At 38.0% G+C, this 26,786-nt stretch overlaps 1 protein-coding gene across 6 annotated transcripts in view; it reads left to right on the top strand.

Annotated features, from left to right (window-relative positions):
- Positions 1–26,786, top strand: part of SEMA5A (semaphorin 5A) — a 320,792-nt gene that overhangs the window by 249,321 nt on the left and 44,685 nt on the right. For all 6 annotated transcript variants that reach the window (XM_063399787.1, XM_063399779.1, XM_063399792.1 and 3 more), the window contains one exon: positions 1,199–1,346. In XM_063399787.1, the coding sequence (XP_063255857.1) occupies positions 1,199–1,346 (148 nt within the window). The remainder of the gene's footprint in view (positions 1–1,198; positions 1,347–26,786) is intronic.

Raw genomic sequence — 26,786 nt, 5'->3', positions numbered from 1 at the left:
CCTGTTGTGGTTATTCTTATTGAAAATGACAATTGTTCATACTGTCATTTCTCTTTTTGTTGAAAATGAACAAATGGAGTATTAGAGTCAGTTTTCACTGAAGAAGAGTGCCAAGAGATGAAAACTTGTTAGAAGAGCAAGAGGATATTGGATTTTGGATGAATGGTGTAAAAACTGAGGAAATACTGTATCAGATTGATTTGTTCATTCATGACAGTCTTGTAACAAGAGCTGCCCAGATGCATCCATAAAATATCAGAGAATGTCTTCAGGGTTATCTCTTTTGTGACTATGCTGTGTTTGCTTTATCTAAATAAGAGCTCGGTCTCTTAATGAGCCCTAGTCACACTTGCTGATGGCCCAGACCCTTTGGACCTGTGTAGAGGTTCCTTAAAAAGCAGCATGTGCTATGGCTAGAATTATTGGATGGCACCCTCAAAAAATCAGGTATCTAAGGTTTCTACAAAAATTGAAAAAACTCAGCTGAAGCTGGGACCTTCCCACATGTCTGAATGTATTGTTACAATAATGACAATTCAATAATGCTTTCCTCAAGAACCTAATGGACCTCTGAATCAGTTAGCAGCCTACAGGAAAATCCTTCAAAGATTATAATAGCTAAAAACACCCTTTAAAAAATAAAGTAATAACATTATAAACAAGTGCAGTTCTTTAGGTCTAGAATCAATGTTTTAGCTTTTATATTGCCCATAGAAGCAGAGGCGCTATGAGAAGCAAAAAGCAAGTGTAGCTATCTGAAGATGAGAGAGATGGATCCTAATCAATTCTTAGCTGGAGACTGATAAAATACTTCCTGCATGAATGTTTGCCTTCTGTTTGGTTGACTGCCACAGAGGGATATCTGCAGCGGGTTTTAATAAAGCCGTTTGCAATCTTGCTTACGTGACCACAGTACAATCGCGTGGCTGCATTGCATGGAATGTATAAAGTCACTGAATAAAGCAAACAAATGCTCCACCCACACAACTGCAACCTAAAAAAACCCACTCAAATGTTTAGACACTCTGTGCAGTGTGGCAACTGTTAGTGCAGTGCTTAATGTGTTGGGAGAGGACCTTTGTATAAAACATTTCCATGTACTTATATCTATCTGAATTATGCAAATGAGGGAAGTTTTGGGGGAGGTCTTGTCTTGATAATAAATAAATTCCTTGTCTCCTTGTTTCTCTTCTCACAGGTACTGCAATGAGCATTTGTTGTGCCCCCCTCACGTGTTTTGGACAGGCTGGGGGCCATGGGAGCGCTGCACGGCTCAGTGTGGAGGAGGGATCCAGGCGCGGCGCAGGACATGTGAAAATGGTCCTGACTGTCCTGGCTGCAGTGTGGTGAGCAACTTTCAGCCTTCTCTTCATCAAATGCCTATGGCCATACGCCACAGATGTCTCTATGTCAAAGAATCATAAAATCATTAAAGTTTGAAAGGATCTCTAAGGTTATCAAGTCCAACCATTAACCCAGCTCTGCCAACTCCTCCATTGAACCATATTCCCAGGTGCCTCATCTATGTGTGTTTTAATGCCTGCAGGGATGGTCACTTTGCCAGAATTTTTTCCTAATATCTAATCTAAACCTCCTCTGGTAAGACTAGAAGCCATTTCTGTCTGTCCTAACACTAATGCTCTATACCCATAAAACATCTATATAAACTCTGCTACTAAGATGAGTAGTCACCAGGTTGTTTTGTCTCTGTGTTGCTTGTGTGTGCTGAAATCCACACAATTTATCAATCAGAAATATATATAACTCAGCTTTTTTACGGTATTGTTTAGAATTTAAGCTTCTTGAGGCAAGTTTCATGCAGATGTGGATGTGTCATTGCAGGTTTATAGTAGTTTTTTATTTTTATCATCAGAGTGCATAGGAACTCTAGCTGTGAGCCCAGGACTCCAGTGTACCATGTTCTGTACAGCAAAGAAAAAGCTGTTTCACACCTAAATACATAAGGAGCCAATCAGTGAATGCATGGAAGCATCAGGAAAGTGCTGAGGTGAGATTGGATAGCAGTAGTGATCTTGGCACCGCAGCAGCCTAACAGCTGTCAGACTTTGAATCTACAGTGGGATGATTTGGATGAGTAGAAGTGCTTTATTGATACCCAGTTTATTAAGAGAAACACATGGGAAAACAGGTAGGGGATTTTTCTTTTATCTGAACAAATAGAGGTGGGTAGGTAAAGAGGTAGAAGAATTTTTTTTTTTTCACAATTAAACCATTCTTTACATGTCTTAATTTCAGAGAGGCCTGATTCAGAGCTTTGTCATAATCTATGGTCTGTTTATTAGATTGGCAGTAATTCAATACTAAAGAAAGGATAATTTATTACCTTTTTCTAATTTGAAAATTTTGTGCATTTTCCCAGGATTTGTTCTCTTTTTAACATTTATTCTGATGATAGAATTGCATTTTCAGTACATTAAAAACATCCAAGCATCTTGTTCTTTTATTAAAGTTGAACTTTAAGAATTAACCCAATAACTTAGAATTCTATCAAGTTTTCCAAAATATTTGTCTCTTCTGATGGTACACCAAAAAAGCAGACATATGGCCTAGATTTATAGTTAAACCATCCTGACTCGCACTGAGAAGAGCACAACATGAAGGTTTTCTCCCTCATTTGTTCCTATTTATCCTATAATAATGTTTGTGAAATATCATGGCATTTTATTTTGCAGAGAATCTTCCCATGGTCTTAAATCAAAACTATGTGGCTTTAATTTTCTTGGAAAGCTCTATGAGGAAAGCAGGAAAACCTTTAATGTAAAAATTTCTTATTATAACTACTTTGAGATTAATGGTACTGGGGTTTGTAGTTTACTAACAGTCTTAATACGTACTCTGCTGCACCACAGAATAGTTACCAGTTCAGCTATGGAAATGTTCTGGAGATTTTTTTATTAATAAGAAAATTATTGCATTAATGGTTTCAAGTTTTGGAGTACATAGCTGTCTTGCTGAAACTAAGGAACCAAATGGAAACCCATCCGGTGTAGAAATCCTCTATAAACCCTGCTGTTCTTGCAAGACAAAGAACTGTGGTATAAAGTCTGTGTTCTCTCTAAGTTTCACTGAATTTGAACCTCTGAGTTACCCATCTTGACTCAGAGGCTTTGCAACCATAGCAGGGCCTAGTCACTAAGTGTAGCTGGAGAAAAAGTACTTTATTTCTTCTCAGAGTTTGTTTCATTAATCTAAGAAAATGCTATCAGAAATAATTGTATGCTTTCTTTTAGTTGTTGAATGGTTTAAATATTTATATTAACAAAGTCTTATGAATGAGAAGCACAAATATGAAACTTGTTGGATGTTCTCCTTCAACCAAATTTTTGGTTTTATTGTAGTAGGTGTGTATTTTTCCAAACAGTTAGAATTATGAATTTTTACCATAGTGAATAAAGGAGAAGTTAATGTGTCTTCTTAGTACTGTTTTCCATTCTTTACTGGTTATAATGATACTCAGCTTAGGTTGTGCAAGATATTTAGTGAATTTAGTTTATTTCAAAAAACTTTAATCCTGAATATGTCTGAGTACTTGAGAAGCTAAAAAGTCTTGGGAGTGTTGTACTGAGTGGCAGTAATCTACACTATCTACTGTTTCTTTTGTCTGGAGTAAAAGATGTGATGAGCCAAACATTTACCATGAGAATTGAAGGCATAGTTGGGAGTAAACTCAGAGACCTCAAGTGCCTGGTTCTCTTAACCATTCAATGATAGCTTTGAACTATAAAGAGACTCTCCAGGTTTCTGGTTTACCTTCTTCAGTGAGGACAAACTCTGAAACCTTCACATAAGAGCAGCATGAGTTGCAGCTGAATAGTTCAGTGTCTGTGGCTTGTGAAAAGGAGAGCAAGAAAGGGTAGAGGTCTGGAGAACTTATTATTTAAGAAGATAGTAAAATGTTAGGCTTCATTTCCTCTTGAAATGAAAAGAAATTTTTGATGCATCAGAGGTATAGGATGGATGAAATACTGTCTTGGGACCCCTTTCAACTGTGCCAATTCTTTATTTTTAGAACTTTGTTTGTCGGGAATCATGGGAAAAACCAACAACTGTTTTTATAAACTTAGGAAGTCTTACTGTATGCTTGCCAGCAGTATCAGGGGACCAGATTTAATTTCTTAGAAGAACCTGCCTCTTCTGTTTTCCAATCTGCAACCTGGCTGTGAGACTGCAGTATAGCCAATCCTAATCTATTTTCCTGTCCTTATTTTGCAGCTTTTACCATATTAATGGCTATTTTCTGTGTCCACCTAATGCTTTATACCACATAATTTTTAATGAACAGTGTTTCTTCCTTTTAGTTTTGTTTTATTCTTCCTAAGCTGCAATATCACAGCAGGCAACTACTGGCTGTGCTTGTCTTTTTGCATGTTTCTCATCAGTTGGTTCCTTGACTTTAATCTGTTTTATGGCAGATATCAGCCAAGCCACTCGAATAGTTTTTATCAGGACTCAGTAGAGTTCCCCATAGTTATTTCCAACTTATTTTATAAAATAATAATGATAAATCTTTTGATGCATATAAATATTCCGCAGAGTAAAATACATGATGGTACCTTAAAGATGCATCTGTTGCTTAAATGCATCAATACATGAAAATGGATGGCCAGAGACTTAGGACTGAAGGCATTTTCACTGAATGTAGAAAACCATAAATCAATATGATACAGGAGAATTAGACCGTAGAGGCTTGTAAAGGGCAAAAAGATGAAGTTCGAAATCAAAATCTGGAGTCATAAGGACCTGTCAAAGTGTCATGGGTTAGCACTGGCCAGATGTTAGTGCACCCATGAATATATGTTTTTTCTCTAACAACTCCTGTGGGATGTGATCAGGAACAGAGCAGAGCAGGCTTAAATCTTGAAAACAAAAAAAAACCCACCAAAACTTTATTAATTACATAAGAACAGGGACAGAAATACTCTTAAACACACACAGAGACAGAAATAAAAACTTCTTAGAACATTTCTTCTCCCAGTTTCTACCTCCCCACCCATCACTCTTCACAGACCAACCCCTGGGTTTTAGATCAAACAATCACCACTCAAAAACAAACTAATCTTCAATTCAGCAAGGGAGAGAGGAGTCTCTCTCGCACCACAGACTGTTCCTCAGAAAACACGGGTCCACCCCTTATGTGTTTCTATGTCACCCATAGCACCGCCCGGAGAAGTCTGCTAAGGTGACACTCTCTTTTTCCTATGTCCAGCGCTCTCACCGCTGTCTCATAGGCCAAAACTGCATACAGGGCTTTTTAAGGATGCTGCATGCCGAGCTCTCCCCTTTTTACCCAGGGGCCAGGGTTCTAGGAGCAGGTCTGCCCTGAGGGCAGAGGGCACCACCTCACCCTCCCCCTCTCTTCTCTGCTCGCTCCAATTCTTCAAGTGCCAGTCACTGTAGCAAAAGCAAGGGGCAGCTGCATCCACCCAAAAATGCAGTTTATGTTCAAAAGAGACTCAAGTTCAGTCCATGGCTGACATTATGCAAGAAAAGTCCAGCTCCAAGGCTACTCCTCTCATTCTTCCATCGAGTTCCTTCCAATCGTGCTTTATCATCTCGGTCCCAGGCCGCTTCCCTCTCTCCGAAAACCACCAGTCATGAGAATCAATGTCTAAGAAAAGTTTCTTTCTGCCAAGCAAGGGTTAACAGTTTCTTCTCGGCAGGGTGCTGCAGGCGAGGCACTCCCAGGCTCGGCAACCCCCCACATGGCTGAGCACTTTCTCCCGGAGTTTGGGGGGGGAGGAGGGGGGTGAGCACACACAGAAGGCACTTCCACAGTTTTCTACCCCTCCATCCTGGACGGGGCAGCTCAGTTCCAGTCCTGTCCATTCTCTTCTCCCCACCCCCGGGGGGGCTCCGGCTTACCTGAGCCGACCACGTGTTTCCCCTCCCCCACCCAGCCTCGTGGCCAGGCGGGGGAAGGAGACCTGAGACGTCTCCCTGCTGAAACCGGGATCTGAAAAGAGGCCGAGCCCCTCAGACTCCTGCTTTTAACTCTTTGTGTCCTCAGAGGCGTGTCCAAACTTCCGAGTGACCAACCCAGGTGCCAGCAGAAAAGCTGATCACTGATTGGACTGCCCACATCTCCCTGGAGGAATTCACCTCCCCCCCCAACCACGACACAAAGTCTTTAAGTTAATCAATTCTACTAAAGAGTGCTTAGAACTGTCTAATAAGAGATAGAACTATCGCAACCAAATTTAAGAGCAGCTAAAATCTGGTAATAGAGATCTTTAAGCAGATCACAAAACAGGTATTGTTCTCGTGTATGCAGGTTATACAGGCACTAGAGAAGGAACTATGGAATTCTCTGGACTGTGCTAATGTGACTCAGAGGACAAATATCTTCATTTTACAGCATACTCAGATAAGCTGTATGTTTCCTTCAGAAAATGTTTCTTTTCCCTTGAGAAGCATAATCTCACTTGAATTTGCCTCAGGCCAGTAATAAAAGAATAACTTTTTTAAAGCATTATTAATAGAATGAGGAATTTAGTTCGAGGCTCAAGTTGGGTGACATGCTTTATGTGTATATTTGTCTGTGTTCCCATTTCACTCATACTAACATATACATTAATCTTAGATTGTACTGGGAGACAGCTAAAGGGTATATACTTTCCACATACCAGAACAAATTAAAAAAAAAAAAAAAAGGAGGCATTATCTTTGCTTGTTAGAAAAGGATAGTTTTTTAAAAAAAAATTATTAGTATTATTATTTCAACATTCTTGAATTGTTCTGAACACAAAACTTTTTGCAGAAAGTGTATTTGTATCCTAGAGTTTTTGTAATGGAACAGAATAAAACAAGGAAAAAAAGTCAGAATTATTTTTCTTTCACCAATTTTTTAAAGAGAATTTGAAGACGGAAAGTTTTCAGAAGTACTTTGTCCATCAGAGAGAATAATCTGCCTTTTTTCTTGCCATCTCACAAAATAAGTTTGAAAATTCTAGTCCAGAAAGTGACCAGAAAATAAAATTATTAGGCTTTCGTTTGATAGTTCTTTTTTAAATTTTCATTTGACTTGAGAAAAATAATAATGTATTGCAAAACCAGGAAAAATCTCACGAGCATAATGTATAAAAAATTGTACTATTTATATGATGTTTTCCTACTTTATGCTCATGTCCTTTTTCAGTTCTTTTTTCTTCCATAATGCAAACTTCACTGGGTATTATTTTTTTCATGTTTTAAAAGTTCAACAAAGTAGAACCTCTCTTCTTTTGATGCTGCACATGCTTCTTCAATTGTAGGCAATAACAAGTTACTTAAAGAGGGTAAAACCAAGAAAACACAAAATCATAAGAAACAGTTTCAGAAAATGCTAAAGCATATTGATCAATGGTACATGTCTGCTTACCTTGGTCAGTAAAGTGAGTTACCAGCTTGGCATTCATTGTCAGGGTAAATGTGAAATATAAACTGGTTGAATAGATATGCATATGTATCCAAATGTGAGCTGTTTAAGGTGGTATTTGGGCACACATGCAGCAAGCATTTTGCTGTTTCATTTATTTAATTTTGAAAAAGTTTATGTTCTTGCTTTCTTGCTTAGAATAGTGTGAAGCATCCCTTTTTTGAGAAATATAACTTTTAAAGTAACTTAAAGCTGTGAAATACATTTTTAGCCGCTAGGGAACTATCTTTACTCTACTTCCAACTATTTGGTTCAACCTGTAACAACTGATACTGACTGCAATACTGTTCTAAGATTCCTATAGCAAGCTCTTTCAGGGACTTGCAGGTCATGTAAAATAACTTCTTTCATGGACCAATGCCAACTGATTTGTAATCTTTTTCAAATCTAATTAAATGGGTTTTTGCCAATGTGAACACATTCAAGAACTTTGTATTGGGCATATGTGTATCTGTCATAATGATTATGAATGTTTGATTCAGAAGTCCAAATCTTATTTAAAAAACCATAGGAAACAAATTTTAGCATAACTGTGCATAAGCTTTCTCAGGGCTTTAGGTGAAGGCAACAGCCGGTGTGTGCCTCAAGGTCAAGTGTGACAGCCAAGTGCCATCATCCAGTGAGGGAGTTTTACTGATCAGAGATAGGAGACCAGATTTCCTTCAGCCAGAATTTGCCCCACTGTTTCCTAAAACATCAGGCACACTGGAGTGTGTCCTGTCTCAGGTGCCACCAATTGTTGCAGTTTTCAGCGGTTCTTCTGCTGTAGATATAATTTTCATTATTGTTATTTAGATGTAATACAGTACCCCAGCTCTGTGAGGCCCTGTGTTTGAGTTGGGGTCATTGCTGCCTCTGATAACCACAGAAAAAGCACATGAAACCCCCTTCAGTCTGTGCTCAGCAGTGCTGGGCTCAAGGACTCACCATGAAGAGATGTGGACTTCTACTTTCCTTTGGCTGGATAAGTTTTGAATGTGAATGAAAAAGAAGAAAAATAGGAAGATAGAAGCTTGGGTGCTGAAGTTTTGTGCTGCAGTAATTTTAAATTAAATTAATCTGCGAAACTGAAACTAGAGGATATTTCCTAAGGACTTGTGCTTCATGGAGCCTGAGCTTTTTCATTGCTGCGGACCTAGAACATCCAGTTATCTCTGGAAAGTAATCCGTAACTGTCACTGAAGACTCAAAACCAGAACAAAAAGAGTATATGGCAGAGTTTTAGCTTAGTTTTCACAAGTAATAGGGCTTAAAGGATCATGTTGTGGTCTGTCAGGTATTTTTACTCTTCTGCAAATAAGGCAGAATAAGGCACCCACTCCTCCATTTCACAGATGTTTGATTGGAGAGTGGTCTTAGATGACAACATGGCATTGGGACTAGTTGCATGAAAAACAATGGCCCAGGAGGGGGGAAAATGAAATTAGTTTCTGCACTGAGAGACAGATTTGCACCTGAGTCCATTGCTTGGTCTAAGTGGTGTCAGGTGCTGGTCAATGAGTGTACATATCAACACATGTGTTGTTTGGGATTAGACTCTTAATTTTTACCAGTTGGACTGTTAAATCCTACAGGCAGGACTATGGGAAGGGGGAACATGAAAGGATTAAATGGATCAACTTAAAAGACTTGAAATATAAACTTATAGAAAATCAGCCTTCATTATTTCCAATGCTTGTGGATCTATATTTTTTGTATGGGTTGTGTAGCTTTATTTGGTACATAAGTTGTGTTTCCATGAAATCAGAATTGACATAAACAGGAAGAGATGTTAAAAAAAAAATAAAAAGGTCTGTCCTGGAGTATCCTGGAGATTTTGGAACAACTATAACTCTATTTAATATAGGATATTTTTTCTTATGCTTTGTTTTTAAAAAGAAAAAAAAAAGATAGTAAACCTCTAATCTAAATTTAAGGAAAACAAAAAATTGATGGAGGTAAAGACAGGCTGCTTCACCTGATCTCTGATTTTCAAATTGCTGAACAACTCCAGGGTAAAACATAATTCTGATGTAAATGGAATGTTCAGTGCAGTCCCCTAGGATATTACTAATATAGACCACTTTATATCTTTCTGATATTGTTCTTCAAGAAGATAAAAGGAATTTCAGACAAAATGGAGCAACTTCCGAGTAAGTGATATTAAGTTCGTGATAGAGGGGTTACATAGAGTTATTATTAGTTATATTAGTTTATATTCTGTTACATCAATGTTAGCTTTATCCACCAGACATACTAGTGGTTTGTCCTAGAAGGAGAAACTTCAAATTCTTGGAAGGGAGCTTGAGATCTCCTAGAAGAAGGCATTTAGACAGATTTTATTTATAAATGCTGTTAGTCATTTTGGAGGAAAAAATTTGGATTATATTTTCTAAAAACCTAAACTTTTGGGGCATCATTGATACAAAAGTTTATTTGCATGTCATATGGGAGGCACTAGATGTCTTTGAGGGCTGAAGTAATAGAAATGAAGAGTTCTGTATTATAATTGCAGTCATGAACTTAACAGAAGCTCCTGCTTTCACCTTGAAGCACAGCAAGGAACCAGACAGGGGAATGACTCTGGTGTGTGAATTGTTTATGATTCTAGCTATAAGCCAGAATGTTTGTGCAGTGGTGAAAAAAAATTAGATTCTGTTATAGCATTTAGGAAGTTTCAGGAAGATATTCCCAAAGGAGACAAAAGAGGTAGTCTAGGGATTCACATACAAACTAATCTCAGAAGAGATGATTGTAGCAGTCTGGGCTGAAGCCAGATAAAATCACAGTTTTCGTTTCGTGTATTGCAGTAATGTGATTTCTCCAACACTGCTGTTATCTTCAAAGCTGAGCTTATTTTGAAGCTGAATTTATCTGACAGCTCTGTGTCAATGACTGAAGTCATGAAAGCTCATTATGATTTCATCTACAAATTTCAAAGTCTCGTCCGTTACAAAGATATGTCTTTGTTAAATGTGGAGATACCTTAATTTTACTGTAGTCAGTGCAGTAGGAACTTTCATTGCACTGTTGCAATCAAAATGGGAAAAAGGGTGCATGAAACATAACATTGAAAATTACCTCAGAAACCTGATAGAGCAGTTACATAAAATTGTTCTGTAATCATGCTTACTGTTCTTAAAGGATATGGCCCATGCTGTGAGTGGGCTGAGCTCAGGAAGGTGTTCCAAAGAAAGGGAGAAGATTTGGATTCTCGTAAATCAGAGTACACAGGGTTCTAGTGTATGAAGAACTAATATATAAATTAATGACAGGTTTAGAGAGGGAACATTGGGGTCTCTGTGTACTCTATACTGTAGTATACTGAGTGTTAAAGAAATATGAAGGGAAGTGAATTCAGTGAAGGGAATTCATTTTTATCCAGGGCATTATTAATTGATGTAACTTGTTGCAAGAAATTGCTGAAGTTAAAATCTTAAGAGCCAATGAAACTCCACACAGCTAAAATTGTGCAGGATATCAGGATGAAATAGAATTATAATAGACAAAAATTTATATTTTTGTTAGCATAGTAAATCAAATTTTAAAGTTTTAAATCTTTTTCCTGAGTATTAACAATCAGATTTAGATCTGTGCTTTTTGCATTCTGCTTATTTCTGTGCTGCCATTTGACAATAACTAGGGAAGGCATGTCTGATCTAGAATGGCATTTCCAATGTTCCTCTTTGTAAGAGTGTTGAATCAGTTTGCAACAAATTGTCCCTCTGATTTATTTTGTTCCTTTTAGGTTTGGTCACCTTTACTTAAAATGGCACAGTGCAAACACAGTAATTGTGTTTACACATTTTATACTGAAATTCTGCTCACATGTAGACCTTAACACAAAGCAGAGTTTTGTGTCAGTATTCTTAAATTTGACCTCAGTAAATTGAGGCATGGATGAAGCCTGAATAAGTAATATGCACTGTTGCCATTTATAGCTTCACTAATGCAGAAACTCTTGAAGAGTGCAAGGCTGATTTGTTAGCTGAGCTGACTGACAGCAGTCCTTAGCCATCTGAGTGCAATTAAATGGAACTCCATCCAAATTAATTATATTTATGTGCCAGCTTTTATTTTTTACTTAGTGTCAGAGCATCATAGTGATTTTTAATTTATTTGACTGTGGTAGGATTTTAATTTTCATTGAAAATAGTGTCAGGCAGCCCTTTCCTTACACAAGTTATGTCAGGTTGAGAAATAATTTTAAAAACTTCTGAGTATTTGTTGATGGAGTTATCAAAACTTCCTTTTTTTTCCTCCTTTGTTCATTCCATTCTCCCTTTCACCTTAAGTTGTTGACTTAGAATACTTCTGCACTAATAAAAGGCACAAAATAAAAGGCGTTTTGTTATTCAAAGCCTCTGACATTCATCTTGAACAAATATGTTCACAAGCCTTGAAAAAAGGTAAACACACATTATTATTGTGTTTATTTATAACTTATTTTGTATCTTCAGGATGATGTGACTCAGCCTATTGCAGCACTCTGAAATAATAATATTTAGATCTGAATACTCCAGTAGATGAGATTGTATTCTTCTTGTCTGAAAACATAAACTTGTGTAAACACTGAGTTCATTTACCAGAATATACAGTGATTTGTCCTTGCAGGCTGAAGGGCAGGATGAAGTGTCACAGTCCCCCTGTCAAGACCCCTTTTGTTACTTGAAAGTGGCATTATGCTGCATATTTTTTCAGCTAGAGAAATGCAGCTGAAAATAAAAGTATTAATTTTTCCAGAACAGAGTTTTTCTAATTCAACAATACTTGTTATTTCATCTGAAGCATCAGAAAGCTGGTCATAAAAACAGGTCTTTCAGTTTATGTTATAAAAATCTCCAGCCTTGTTACTTATGACACTTTCTAGCATAAGAGATCAGTGAAACAAGTTACTACCTTGTAAAGATATTGGTGTTCATTTGAAATTTGTGATGCCTCTGCAGAGTCTGGAACTTGTCCAGAAATAGGTCAGCCCTCAAATGGAGTTTTTGCTTTGCCTTGTCAGAGAGGCTCCAGATGGAGAAAAGCAGCTGTAGACTATACCTGTATTTTTTCAGCTGCCTGATTCAGAGGAAAGACAGATTCCCTTGGATCTCTTTGTAAGGTAAATCGATCTCCAGAAGGAAAAGTGGAACTCCCCCCAGCCACAATAGCAGAGCTGACCTGTGGTACTGCAGATACTTAGCCATTTACACGGGCAGGATTGCCAGGCACCAGGTCAGATACCAGACTGTTCCTCAGCAGCATCTGTGCAGTGCTCAGCACAACACACTTCTGTGTTAATGCTCTGCTGCTCTAAAGCAGCCCCAGCTTTGATTCATGAAGATTATTTATGAAGGTAATGGCAGATTCCAGGATTCTTTATAAAAGGCTATTTGCATGTTGGTTATTGTGGGGACATTGTGTGTGGTTTTGTCAATTTACTGTTCTGGTAATAACATTCTACTGTGGATATACCACTAGCAAAAATTTCACTTTTCACAGCTGACTTTATTCTGCCCCCATCCCCTCAGTATAAACTCTATGGAAAACATGAGAGTTTGTCAACAAACCCACATCTCTTGGCATTGCCTGACTTAGCTAAGTATTTTCACAGCTTTGGATGACATTAGCAAGCAGAAATCCAGAAATTATATCTGGCTGTTACTCTATCTAGAAAACCTGCAATTCTGCTTTAAGTTGAAATGAAATATGCTCACTATATTTAAAGCATGAGAAGAGATTCATTCAGAAGTTTCTGAAATTTTCAGTTCACAAAACTAAAAGTATACTCTATATTTTCACATAGGAACACATAAACCTCTTTGCAAAGGCACTAAATCTCCCTATTAAAAATAGTTAATTTATGTATCATATCCCTTACTAAAAAGCTGATCCAGAGTCCCAATTCACATATTGAAGCATTTGTATGAGATAGCTTGGCAGAAAGAATATTTTGTTAAAGGGTTTTAAAGCACTTAGAAAAAGAAGTAATAGCAGTGCACACTATCTTCTTCTGAAATGTAGGGCTAAAAGGAATATTAGACATATAGTGAAATATATCATCAGCAATTTTGTATGAAGTATAAAAGTGATCCATTACACAGACAGCAAAGAAAAAAAAGCCACAGGTGGATTAGAGGAATTAATCCATCAAAAATCTTGCTGGGAGTCATATGAAAGTAATTTTGAAAAAAAAAAAAGTAAAAAAATACAGTGTTATTTGATATCTCTAGTTAGGGAAATGTTTTCCCTTCTTTCCTTTGTTTTCAGAATGACTGGTGTTTTATTTCCTTGTTAGTTTTCTATGTAAAACTGAAGATGTATAATAATGTCAGATGCCCTATCTCTAAAGCAAAATCTGGCTTTCCATGATAGTCTCAAGAAAACTAAGGTTGCCGTAAACTTTATAGGAAGAAAAACGTATATGAGCAGAATTTCCTGTGTTGTGAGAGGCAGGTAATGTGAAATGTGGAGAAGAAAAGAAAATCTAAATAACAAGAGTGCAAGATTTTACAGAAGTATTTGTCCTTTCTAAAGCTATGGAAGAGCTTTGCCTCATATAGTCAGACAAATAGAGATGAAAATGAACTATTAATCTTTTGCCTTTTGTGAGGCAGTTACCTTTGATTATTTGGGGGAAATTTATTGGTGAGTTTAGTTCTTAGAACTGCATTCTTCCTGCAGTCCTAGCCTGATAAAGAGCACATGCTTTTTTAACTGTATACTCACTCTTTCCTTTTTTCCCTCTGCAGCACACACTCCAGAGTGGTTTTTTGGGGTTTTTTTTGGTATGTAGGTGCCATCTTAGGTACATTCCTTTCCCTGCTGTTGACTCACTTTAGCCACACAGGTTTACAGCACAGACCATGCTGAACACCGTTCATTGGGAAAAACTGACCATTTATTCCTCTCTTCCATTTACCGTCTTTTAAGCAGTTAATTATCTGTGAAAGCATAATAGATTTTTCATTTAGCTTGTGGCTGCTATTCCCTCTCCTAAGAGGGAATAATTCCTTGGAGATACATTGTGAAATGTCTTCCTGAATTCAAAGTAAACTGTATCAGTTTACCACCCCGTATCTGTAAGTTTCTTGACTCCTTCAGAGCTCCTGATAGGTTTGTAGCTTCCTTTTAAAGAAAAGCAGAGCATATAATTTTGTTCTCCAGCAGATCATATTTGTTATGTTCCATTAATTTCATGCTTTATTATGATTTCCCCGATTTGCCCAATTCAGATGTCATGCTCATTTTTTTGTTTCCCTGAACTTTCTGAAGTATCTTTTAAAAGCGATGTCACATTTAGCATCTTCAAGGCTTTAGATAGGAAGGTAAATTTAAGCAAGAAGGCTGTGTGTCACTTGTATTAGTTTTCTTACTTCTGCTTCTGTAGTTACATTCTTTGGTGACATTTTTTGCTCTTTTTATCTATTTGTGCCATCATGTTTTCAACAAACACATCCTGCTGTGGTCTTGCCATTTCTAAATACCCCTTGTATGCCTTCACAGTATACTGGGCCTATAAACTCTGTAGAAATATTTCTGTCCCTAATGTCCTTGAAGTAGGTCTCCATCTTAGCCTTTAGACCTCACAAAGAACCTCCTTGAATTGTTTTCTGGCCTCTCTCATTAGGTTTTTACATTTATTATGCTAGATTCATTATTATTTCCCTTCATTCCTTGTTTGTACCCAAAACAAAGCTTTTTGCAGTGTGGTGTCATCTCCCTGCTGTTTAGTTCTGACGATTTCTTTTTGCCCTTCCTCAGATTTCTCGACAGGCAGCAAGCCTTTGCTCTCTGCCTCTAAAGCCCTGGTGAGCTTCCCTGCTGCAGTGCTCTGCTGGGTCACATCCCTCTGCAGGTCCCTCGTTAATGGTTGTACTGAACCCAGCTATCTGTTTTGTTCACCTGTACTGTAGAGGAAGGGTCAGGGACTAGCCCCCTAATGCTTTTCTCTTGAGTAGAATCACCTCTCAAGGCAGCAGAATTCAGCGAAGAAAATTCTCTTTAAGCTTTTCTGGAAAAAAACAGACAAACAAACAAAAAAACCAAAACTAAAACTGTTGGCCAAAATATATGTGTTTTTGTAATTTTATTTGTATTTCTTAACCTTGAGCAGTTAACCAGTAGCATAATTTGCTTCATCAAGGGTAAAAGCTGAGTTCATGCAGGGAGCTTTTTGCAGCCACTGAACAGTTATATTACATTTAAATATAATATATTTTAAACCCCCAAAATACCTCTTCCCCCCCTACTTGCACCCTGATAGCCCCACACTTCCACCCTAAGGGTGGTCAAACAGGAGGACTCGGAATACATGATCTTTGAAATTTATGGAAAAAACACAGCATTTGGTTTCTGCAGTTATTCAAAATCATATTTTATTTTGTATGCAGTCACAAACTGACACACAAAGTGGTTTTAGTGCTCGATTGTCACTGCTAAAACAGGGCCTTATCCAAAAGGCAGTGAAGTCATTTTAGCCTTCCTCGGATTTAAGGGACGGGCGAGTCAGCCTCAGACTTTTTGTCATTCTGACCACTTTTTCAAACAGATGAGTTGCTCATAAATGGATTCCCAACAGTTAAAGAATTGTTTAATGTTGCCAACAGAGATATTTATTACGAATTGGGTGCAAGATGCTTTTGTTTGTTGACCAGATAATTGCAATTTTAGGCATCTTTTTCTCCCTACAGAGTTCAATAAGTATTGCTTGTTTTTTAAAATTGTCACTTATCAAATCCAGTAAAAAAATATAAGTCCTTTGAAGCTTCAAATTTGACATATTCTCTTGGGGAAATGACTTTACAGGCTGTGGGAGTATGAGCAGTCCCCGATGAATTAACTTTCCAACTCTGTACGTGCACAAAACCAAGTACGTAGTCATTGGAATAAGGAACGTTATTAAGAAAGCAAAAAGCTCTAAACCCTGCAGCTGGAGCACAGATGCCAACAAACATAACTTTGATGCTTCACAGATGATTTTGAACACAAAGCTGTTCCAATTGATTCCTTCCCTGCATTTTACTTGGAAAAACATTAAGTGCTCTGTGGTTTGTTTGTTGGTGTTCTTAAGTGGTGAAAGGATTATACAAGTTCATTAAGAAAGGGTTTTTCCTAAATGGATGCGTGCTTGTTCAGTTCTATTAGTTAAAGTTAACAAACCATATGTCCATAGATTTTTAAGTGTACAGTACAAACAGTGCAACTTTCAATGTTTTTCTGGATGTGTTTTTAAATGAGGACGTGATACATTTATTCTGTGACAGGAAACTTGAAGGTTTAATGCTAGAGAGCATCTCAGAAGATAATGCTAGCTCTCATCTCTAGCATTTTTTAACTTCAGAAAAGCAGAAAAGCCCTTAAAGGCCACCTCTGACACTTGCCAATTAAGATCTTGCAGTGGAGTCTAACTTCCAGTTAGTGTTGAAGTTGCAGAAGGTATCTATACACATACAGGTATGTCTATGGCATATTCTGGGTTGCAAATAGGTAGTTTTGTAGGTGTGTAGGCACTGATGTGCGTGGTAGTTTAGTGTACTGTAAAGTTTTAGTAAGAATCAATAGCACAGCTGTATTGGGAGTGCAAAACAGACACCAGACACCTCTGTGCTGGGGAACAGCTTCATCCAGGTTTGTCTGAGTGACTGCCTAAGGTAAAGGACACAGAAGGTAAAGGGAACTGATTAGAAAATGTCTAAAAGGATTTTTGGAACTCTGACTTGACTGAATCAAGTTGGTCGTGCTGGGATCAGGCTCTTCTTTGGAGAACTCACAATCATCTAGATTTCCTGAAAGCCATTTTGTTGTGAAATGGTAATTTAGGTAAAGAATGACTTTACCTGTTTTAATGAGTGGTTTAATTCAAGTGTTGGTCTCCTTTCTCATACTTTGAATAATAGCAATCATTGCATGAGCCTGGCTTTGTTTCATTCATCAAAAGCAGTAAAGAATAAATGGCTTCTCTGAATTACTACCAATAAAATTTGTATCTCAGTCACTGTAAGTCCTGCACAGTCCCAACTATAATTAAAAACATTGCAGAACAGGACTTCTGAATCATATTGGCGGTATTCCAGGTTACACAGACAGATTTAAAAAAAAACCAAAAACAAACAAACAACAACAACAACAAAAAACAACAAACACCAACAAACCATTAGAAAACATAAAAGTTTATCTTAAAGAACTTGTTTAATAACAGTGCTGTTATTTTCAGATCAGGGACCAAAGAGCATTAACTGTAATGCCTGTTGAATGGAAGAGCATCTTCCTGACTTTCTGAATTGTTATGTCTCCATTTTCTTATACTTTTATTGTGTCTAGGACAGATAGTGCCCATATAAGGAATTAAAGTACTGTAATTAATACAAAAATATTACAAATTTTGAGGAAATAATTCTCAACAGGTTGGGTTGGTTTGTTTGGTTTTTTTTTTTTTTTTGGCTTTTTGTTTGTTTGTTTGGTTGGTTGGTTTTTTTTTATTTGTTTGGGGTTTTTTGTTTGTTTGTTTTTTAAAATTCAGATCATCTTTTAAATGGTTTCAAAAATACAAAAAAAATTCTTGAAAATATGTACTGGTGAGGGAGAAATAAGCAAAATAAAAGATAGTGTATGATGAATGCAGTTTTACCTATATTAACACATCCTGCAGATTCACAGTTCACCACTTCCCTATGTCACCGTAAAGTCCTGAACTAAGGAATTCCGAGCTGAATTGTGTCAGGACCTTTATTATTGTTCTCCTCTTCCCACTACCTGAAATTCTTAAATCCTTGGGTTTTTTGGTTGGTAAAAATAACTACATGCCATATCTTCACAATGTAGCAAATGTAGTAAATAATTTCACTCCTTTCAGAAAAGCAGAAAAATAAAAAAGAAAGGGGAAATAATTTTTTACTCACCATTGCCTAAGCCTTTGATGGGATTTTAAATGTTGAACTTCCCCTCCCACCTCTGCTAATCTAAGGACTAATGACTGCAGATGAGAGAGTAGCTCTACCTGATTAAGGACTCATGCTCAGAACTTAATTTTTGATTTACAATATTCTCCATGCCTTGATGCTGATGAGGATTCCTTTCTGTTGCTTTTTTTCCCACTCCAACATTGAAGTAGCATGCTATGAATGAGAAGTCTGACTTTGATTCTTTTCTGAAAAGGTATGAAAATGGATGTTTGAAGTTCTGTAGAAAAAAATTACAACAAATAAAAAATTTGAATGTCAGTCTCTGCTTCAAACAATTCCTAGACTGTTATGAAAGTATCCACATACTCAGAAACAAATTTAAAACCTTTTCAGTAGTTCTCATTCTTTTCTTGGGGCTCCATTCTAAAGAGATTTCCATTTTCAGTCCTACTTGCATGCTCTATATCAGATGACTATAATTACTGTATAATCACAATCAGGCCATGACATTCAAAGGTCTTTGCTGATATCACATGATAACAAAGACAGCTTAGATATAGAGCATCTGGACTTTGTTTCACATTTTCTCGTCTCATAGTTCTAAATTCAAAGATACCAGTGGTAAATAAGTTTCGTATATGTTGGTTAATATTGGTAAAGACTTCATCACAATTACATCTAAGAAAAATGATTTATTTATTTGTTTAGATTTAAGGAAATTTTGAAGTTGCAACCTCAATCATTCCACTACAGGATCTAGTAACAGAGCTAAAGTTGCACATGAAAATATTCTTAGGTGTGAAGTATTTTATGAGAATTTTGTTGCAGTTAAGTTAGAGAGCAGATTGCTTGGATTCCCACCTATTTACTAACACTTGTAATCCTGTTACAGGCAAAAGCATACACCATTTGTGTGAAGCCAAGAATTTAATCTTAGTCTGATTACAATCTTAGTGTTTCTTACATTTATAATAGCCTTATCAAATAGTTTAAATTACAGGCTGGTAACATAAATACACAAACTCTTTAGTCTCTGCCTTTCTCTTGTGTTTGACTGCCCCTCGATGTTGAGGTTGATGGTTTCAGTCTGGGGGTGAGTTTGCAGCAACTGGTCAGTACCCTGAGCCCTTTGGCCAGAATTATGACATTGATATTTATGATTTCTTTTTTCTCAATTTAGGACACAGTTGAGAACTTTTTTATGTTTGTTAAGAAGCTTCGTGGCTTGCTTATTGTTTGTCGATTTGCAAATCCACATTGTAGCTGAATTTACCATGCAGTGTGTGTTTTACATATGTTGGGTGCTTGCTCTTTGTTCTCTCTGCTACCCCAAGGCTTAACAACTTTGACTGACCTTGCTCCTGAGGTTGCATTCATTTGATGACCAGTAATTGGCCATCAGAGAGGTTTATAGGCCTTGGCCTTCAGGTATTTCTTTCTGACAGCTCTTTCAAAGCTTTCTTTGTGCTGTGTTTTATGAAGGGGGTCTAATAGGTCATTCTGCTCTCCCTAACTACATTAATAGAGATCTGGTAGTTAGATAATTGCTAGTGCTTGCAAAAACAAATCTTCAGGCAAACCAACACAAGCTCGGGCACATCCAAGCAGGTCCTTTAGCCTATTTGTAAGCTTAATGCAAAACCTGTGGCCTGGTACAAACAGCACTTACCCCCTATTTACTGAGCCACAGAGCTAGGAAGCATGATAGTGGTTTAGTTATGCTTAGGTTTCAGGTGGACCACTCATGCTGGAATGCAACAGGGGCTCCTCAGGCAATTTAATGGCACTTGCCATACCCACAAAGAGAAAACAAAACACATTGGATTTTCAAACCCAAATCCCTTAATATGGACATCAATGTTTCAGAAATCCCATTTCAGCTAAGCATTGGGATAGCTGTCTCTGGATTTTTTGCAGTAGACTTCACCTCCACTGGAATAAATCACTTATGTAATGAGCTTATGGTTCTTAGTGCTAGGCTAGTAGCCTTATCCTATGGGCAAATAAAGATACATCTCTGGGTTTTTTTATCCTGCTAGGGAACATTGGACATTGTCATTTCACTGCTGATTAGCAGGAGACTCCCTTGATCAAATGCAACTGTTGTATATTCATATCTCACTGGCTGTGATGCCAGGCAGGCCACGTTTGTTTTTGCTTTGCCAAAAAAGAAGATGATACACTGTACTGATAAAACTACACAATCTTAACATTACATGTTGCTGTTCTGATCAAAAGCTCCACTGAGACAGATGTTTCTGTTTATTATCAATTAAAGTAGATATAAAATACAGAGCTCTCCTTCTCATCACTTTTCTTAAGCTTCTGTACCTAAAATGATATACTTTTTTAAAATTAATAATCTTCAGTGTATGAAAGGGACTCATGGGACCTCATTAAAGGAGTCTCAAGGAAATCTGAAGTTGGCGTAATGTGAATCCATGTGACCCTCTAGCAAGGAATTGCTTTGTTCGTTAGAAAGGCAAGCAATCTCTGCACCCGCTTACCCTTCCTGCTAGAAGAAAAGTTCTTTTCAGATAAAACACAACTTTAGGGTGTAATAGTCACATTTAGTACTATTCTAGCAGATGTTGTTCTTGTATCTCGCTCAGTTTCCTTGTGTGCTAAAAATTGTTCTCTGAGGCTAAATTGATGGAAGGAGTGATGGGCATGTAAAGTATTTGAGGATGTTGTTCTCATTTGACTTCAAATACTGAATGATTTAAATCTTGAGTTCTAATGACACTGAATTCTACAAAAGGTAATTTGCATTTTCTGTAATGTTTGGTGTCTTTGAGACCTGTGAGCAGCTGTATGATTACAGATCCTGTGTTCAAGCATTAGCTAAATGCTAAACACATTAGCGAAACACATACAAAATGAAATCTCTTTCTGCCTCTGAGCGGGATAAGGCCCTGACACATTGGACTGATTCTTTCTAGAGTCCTTGTTTAAAAACAAAAATTTACCCTGTTGCACCTACCACCGATTCTTTCAAAGGAAACTGATAGTAAACTTTCCATTTTGTAAAATCAGATGCTTTCTTTGTCATCCTGCAGAGTGATCACATTAACATTTTTCCTTTGCCATGAGATTTTAAAAAACACTTCCATAATTTAAGAAGTGGTTTGGCTATATCAGCTAGAGTTCAAGGAACAAACAACTTCAAAGTTTTGACTTCTCACAGACTTGTCTAAACATGGAGAGACAGAGAGGCAATCTTAGGTGGCGAAACAGCTACAAAAATATTCTTTTGCTTGTATGAAATGTAAAAGAAAGAAACAAGCAAAGTAACAAAGCTCTGTTTCCAAGTAGCATCTGTTGAAGCAATTTGTCCAAGCAATACTTGATACTAAGAGTAGGAAAGCTGGGTAATGATGCATGACTTTGTATACCTTAAACAAATCTTTAGTAAACTTACAGGTACTGTTTCTGCTCTCTGAAATAGTTTTAGGTGTCTCTCTCATGCCTCTCTCCAGTACAAAATGGGTTGAATGGCTCAGGTTTCATATAGTGTTGGAATCCATTAAGACAGAGTGTTCATATATCATTCAGTGTCTGCAGAGTGATTGCTTTTGTAAACACAGCCTGAACTGAACAGCGTGTTCTGTACCTCATCATCACTGATACTAAAATATTTACTAAAACACCTACGCCTTGATGAGAAGCCACTATGTTAGGATGTACTAGAAGTTGTAAACAAAATTTAAGCCCCACATGAACACATTTATGAATTACAGAACTAAAAAGATATACCATTTCTTATGCTCTTTTAAATCTGCAGCAGTTTAAGTAGGTGAATTAGGATTTAGGAAGCCACATTTGAGTGTTCCCTTTGAGGATTATTGAAAATTCCATTCTATCATCTTCTTTCTTCGCTCTCCCTTGGGATCCCAGGGGTTGCTTGCACTGTCACAGTTTCATCCCCTAATTCCTATCAAATATCTGCATTTTCTTATCAATGGAATTTATTTAGCTGTAACTGTTTTTATTTTATGTAGTCACATTAAGAACTTCTTGTGAGTATGCAAACACCTCAATATCATTATCTTCTATTTATTACCTTTATTGCCTTTTTTTTATTTTTCTTTTTCCTTTTTTTTTCCTTTAAGGATCTTTCCCTAGTCTTCTGTCATGGGTTGGCACTGGCTAGATGTTAATGCACCTATGAATATATGTTTTTTCTCTAACAACTCTTGTGGGATGTGATCAGGAACAGAGCAGAGCAGGCTTAAATCTTGAAAACAAAAAAAACCCACCAAAACTTTATTAATTACATAAGAACAGGGACAGAAATACTCTTAAACACACACAGAGACAGAAATAAAAACTTCTTAGAACATTTCTTCTCCCAGTTTCTACCTCCCCACCCATCACTTTTCACAGACCAACCTTTGGGTTTTAGATCAAACAATCACTACTCAAAAACAAACTAATCTTCAATTCAGCAAGGGAGGGAGGAGTCTCTCTGCTACCACAGACTGTTCTCCAGAACACACAGGTGTTCCCATGTCACCCGTGGCACCGCCTAGAGAAGTCTGCCAGGGTGACTCTCTCTTTTTCCTATGTCCAGCGCTCTCACCGCTGTCTCATAGGCCACAACTACATACAGGGCTTTTTAAGGATGCTGCATGCCGAGCTCTCCCCTTTTTACCCAGGGGCCGGGGTTCCAGGAGCAGGTCTGCCCTGAGGGCAGAGGGCACCACCTCACCCTCCCCCTCTTTTCTCTGTTCGCTCTACTCAAGTGCCAGTCACTGTAGCAAAAGCAAGGGCAGCTGCATCTACCTAAAAATGTAGTTTATGTTCAAAAGAGACTTAAGTTCAGTCTATGGCTGACATTATGCAAGAGAAGTCTAGCTCTAAAGGCTACTCCTCTCATTCTTCTATCGGGTTCCTTCTAATCATGCTTTATCATCTCGGTCTCAGGCCGCTTCCTTCTCTCCGAAACCACCAGTCATGAGAATCAATGTCTAAGAAAAGTTTCTTTCTGCCAAGCAAGGGTTAACAGTTTTTTCTCGGCAGGGTGCTGCAGGCTGAGGCACTCTCAGGCTCGGCAAATCCTACGTGGCTGGGCACCTTCTCCCGGAGTTTGGGGGGGGGGGGGTGGAGGGGGGTGAGCACACACAGAAGGCACTTCCACAGTTTTCCACCCCTCCATCCTGGACGGGGCAGCTCAGTTCCAGTCCTGTCCCCTCTCTTCTCCCCCCAGAGCCCCAGCTTACTTCAGTTCCACCGCGTGGTTGTCCTGAGCCTGGCCACGTGGCTTCCCCCTCCCCCACTCAGCCCAGAGCTGAGCAGAGGAGAGGAGATGTTTCCACTGCTGAAACCGGAACTCAAAGGAGGCTGAACCCCCTAGACTCCTGCTTTTAACTCTTTGTGTCCTCAGAGGCGTGTCCAAACCTCCGAGTGACCAATCCAGGTGCTAGCAGAAAAGCTGATCACTGATTGGACTGCCTACATCCCCCTGGAAAAAATTTACCTCCCCCGCAACCACGACATCTTCTTAAGGAAAAGTAAGTAACAGAGCAGACTGCCTAACCTACCTATTCTGGCACATTTTCTACTTTACTGGTCTTACTGGTGTTGCCTTGTCCTTGAAAGACTTCTTTTCCTGAGAACTGCTATATTTTGGTGACAAATTCACGAGTATCAGAGAAGGATGACAGAGAGAAGGGTGCTTTACCAACTTGTTCAATTGGGAAAAAAACCCCACAACACAAAAATCTTTAGCTATAATTTTCTCTCTGCAGATGTACAACTTCAGGCTACCTTTGCACCCCTGCTGTGTCGTGCATTGAGGCTTGCTCAATGCCAAAGCTGCTCTGTTGCTCCACTCCTCATCCTGGCAGGAAAGAGAAAATATAATAAGAGGCTCTTGGGCTGAGATAAGAACAGGGAGAGATCTCTTTCTAGGGTGCCTATCATGGACAAAACAGACTTGACTGGGGAAATTATTTTATTTTATTACCAGTCAAATCAGAGTAAGGTAATGAGATTTAAAACCAAATCATAAAAAAACTTTTCCTCCACTTCCCCCTTATTTCCAGGCTAAACTTCATGGGCAGGGGGACTGGTGTCAGTTCATCCCACATCATCTCTGCTGCTCCTTCCTCCTGAGGGGGTAGAATTCCTCAGCCCTCCCCTTCTCCTGTATAGGGTCCCTCCCACATGAGACAGTTCTTCATTAACTTATTCAGCTTGGGTCCTTCCCACAAGCTGGAGTTCTTCAAGAATTGCTCCACCATGTGTCCCTTCCACACTGCAATCCTTCAGGGATACACTGCTCCAGCAGTGTAGTTCTCATCAAACTTCCCTTGAAAGTTTTATTTGATAGGCCAGAATGTTTATAAATGGCCAGACTTTTCAAATTTAAAATCACAGTGTGAATACAAAATACTTACACAGAGCAAATTGCCTTTTTTAGGAAAATAATAGCACTAGCACTTTTATTTTCCAGCTGTTAATGTCATTTTCCTGCAAATGACAAAGAGTTGATGGTATGCTTACAGACCTGTCAGAATGAAGCCTGTGTTATAAAGTCTATAGTGTATATTCAGGGCACCCATCCTGACCCTGAGCTAAAATTCTGCCACGTGAGTTTCACTTGTATATTCCAGCCATGGTTATGCACTTACAGGCAGTAAGTCCTCTCCACATTGCTAGGAGTATTAGAAATACAACATCATGTATTACCCATCACTCTTTTCCAATCAGTTAATGGGGGTTTGTTGACATATTGCTTTGATAAGCAAGCACAGCATTCCTAAGTACCCAATGGCAGTCCGCAGCCTCAGCGTCCTGGAGGCATGTGCCACAGTTAAATTTCCCAGTCTCTGGCATGTAACACAAGTCTTGTAGCTTTTAGCTATTTATATCCCTTTTCTGGTGTGTTGAAGAGAAAAAAATTAGTAGGTGTTATATTCACTGACAAACTGGGGAGTTTTTTCTGCCCAATTTGATGACTGCAGCGTGAATCAATCCTTGCTCATCTCTGTTTCATCCTCTCATAAATGAGTTTGTGTGAATGTTATGTCAAGAAATGGGGCAGAGCTGGCATGCAGAAATTTGATTCGCAACAAGACTGAAATGAGCATAGCTGTATATAAATAGAAGCTAAGGATCCTGTGTGTATATTAAGTAGTAAAGTCTTTCTTTAAGAGCTCTCAGGAGTGCTGTGTTAAGAAAATATATTGTTATACGTCAAACTTGTTTAAACTCATAAAATGCTCCATTTGAACTGTACTTTGATTTAGTTTTATCAGGAAACTGGCCTCTGTTCCTGGTCAGTTTATTTTCATTACCACAGTATTTTCTTTCCTATGATTTTTTTTTTTTTACTGTCTATAATCTCCTCCTCCTTTTGTTTTCTTCGTTAACCTTCTGGCTTCAATGTCTTTAGCAGTGCCACCTTGCTCCTATACAGTGCTTAGCCTTTCTGCTGAGATCTCAAACAAGGGATAAAATGAAAGAGCTTTAATCCTAAGGAATTTCCCTAGAGCAGCAGAGCACGGTGTTCAGAAGTCCTGAGCTGAAACACACAGGCTATTGTCAATTAAAACCTGATCAGTTTTATGCTAGGGTCATGCCACCTACAGAACAGCTCCTATTTGAGGAGATACAAAAGAAGCTCACAGTTATGTTTGCTGTATCTTCCTCATATTGGAAACAGAGCATAATATGAAGTCAGAATGCAAGTACTGCTTTTTTTTTTTTTTTTCCTCAGAAACATCTGTCTTACCAGGAATTGGCTGAAGATCAAAAAGTGTTTTCTTTGCAGACATAGCATTCAAAAGTAAAATGTAGACAAATTAAACGCTTTGTAAATAAACTTTATATAAACCCAAGAGCATTAAAATGTCTAAAAATAAAAAGTGTTGTACGAGAGACATTGATTTACAGGGAGTTTTTTAGATTGACACAAATTAAACTGAAAATGCGAAACAGGAGGTTCAGTTCTGTTGTGATTCTGAAAAATGACAGGCATTGTTGGTGGATACAAAGGCAGGATGCAGATTTGCCTAAACAGAGACATGTGTTGCTTTTGGGAAGCTATAGGGGGTGTGAGCTTCTGGGTGAAAGTTATAGTGAAGATAAATCAAAGGCCATGTGAGAGAACCACATGCTTTTAGAACAGTTTGGAAGCTAGGTGAGATAACCCACAATATTTATTGGCAACAGAACCATACATGTGAGAAATTGAATCCTGTGTTACGTGCACATGATTTGAGAAACTAATACCCACTCATGAGAAAATGACAGACAATTGTGCATTTATAATTGTCTGTGCAGTTTCTCTTACTAAGCATGTTAACACAAACGTGAAAATTTGTAGGTAATTTGAATTTACATTTAATATCACAACTGGAGGCATAGTTTTCAAATATCTGTTTCTATGTTTCTGCTTTTCAATCATCAACTTGCAAAATTTTATGCTATTATTTTGCTTGTCCTTTTACTTTTTGTGGTATTTTTTTTTCCACATA

Source organism: Prinia subflava, chromosome 1 (assembly GCF_021018805.1).
Source record: "Prinia subflava isolate CZ2003 ecotype Zambia chromosome 1, Cam_Psub_1.2, whole genome shotgun sequence".
Taxonomy (NCBI): domain Eukaryota; kingdom Metazoa; phylum Chordata; class Aves; order Passeriformes; family Cisticolidae; genus Prinia; species Prinia subflava.
This window is presented reverse-complemented; position numbering and strand designations above follow the sequence as displayed.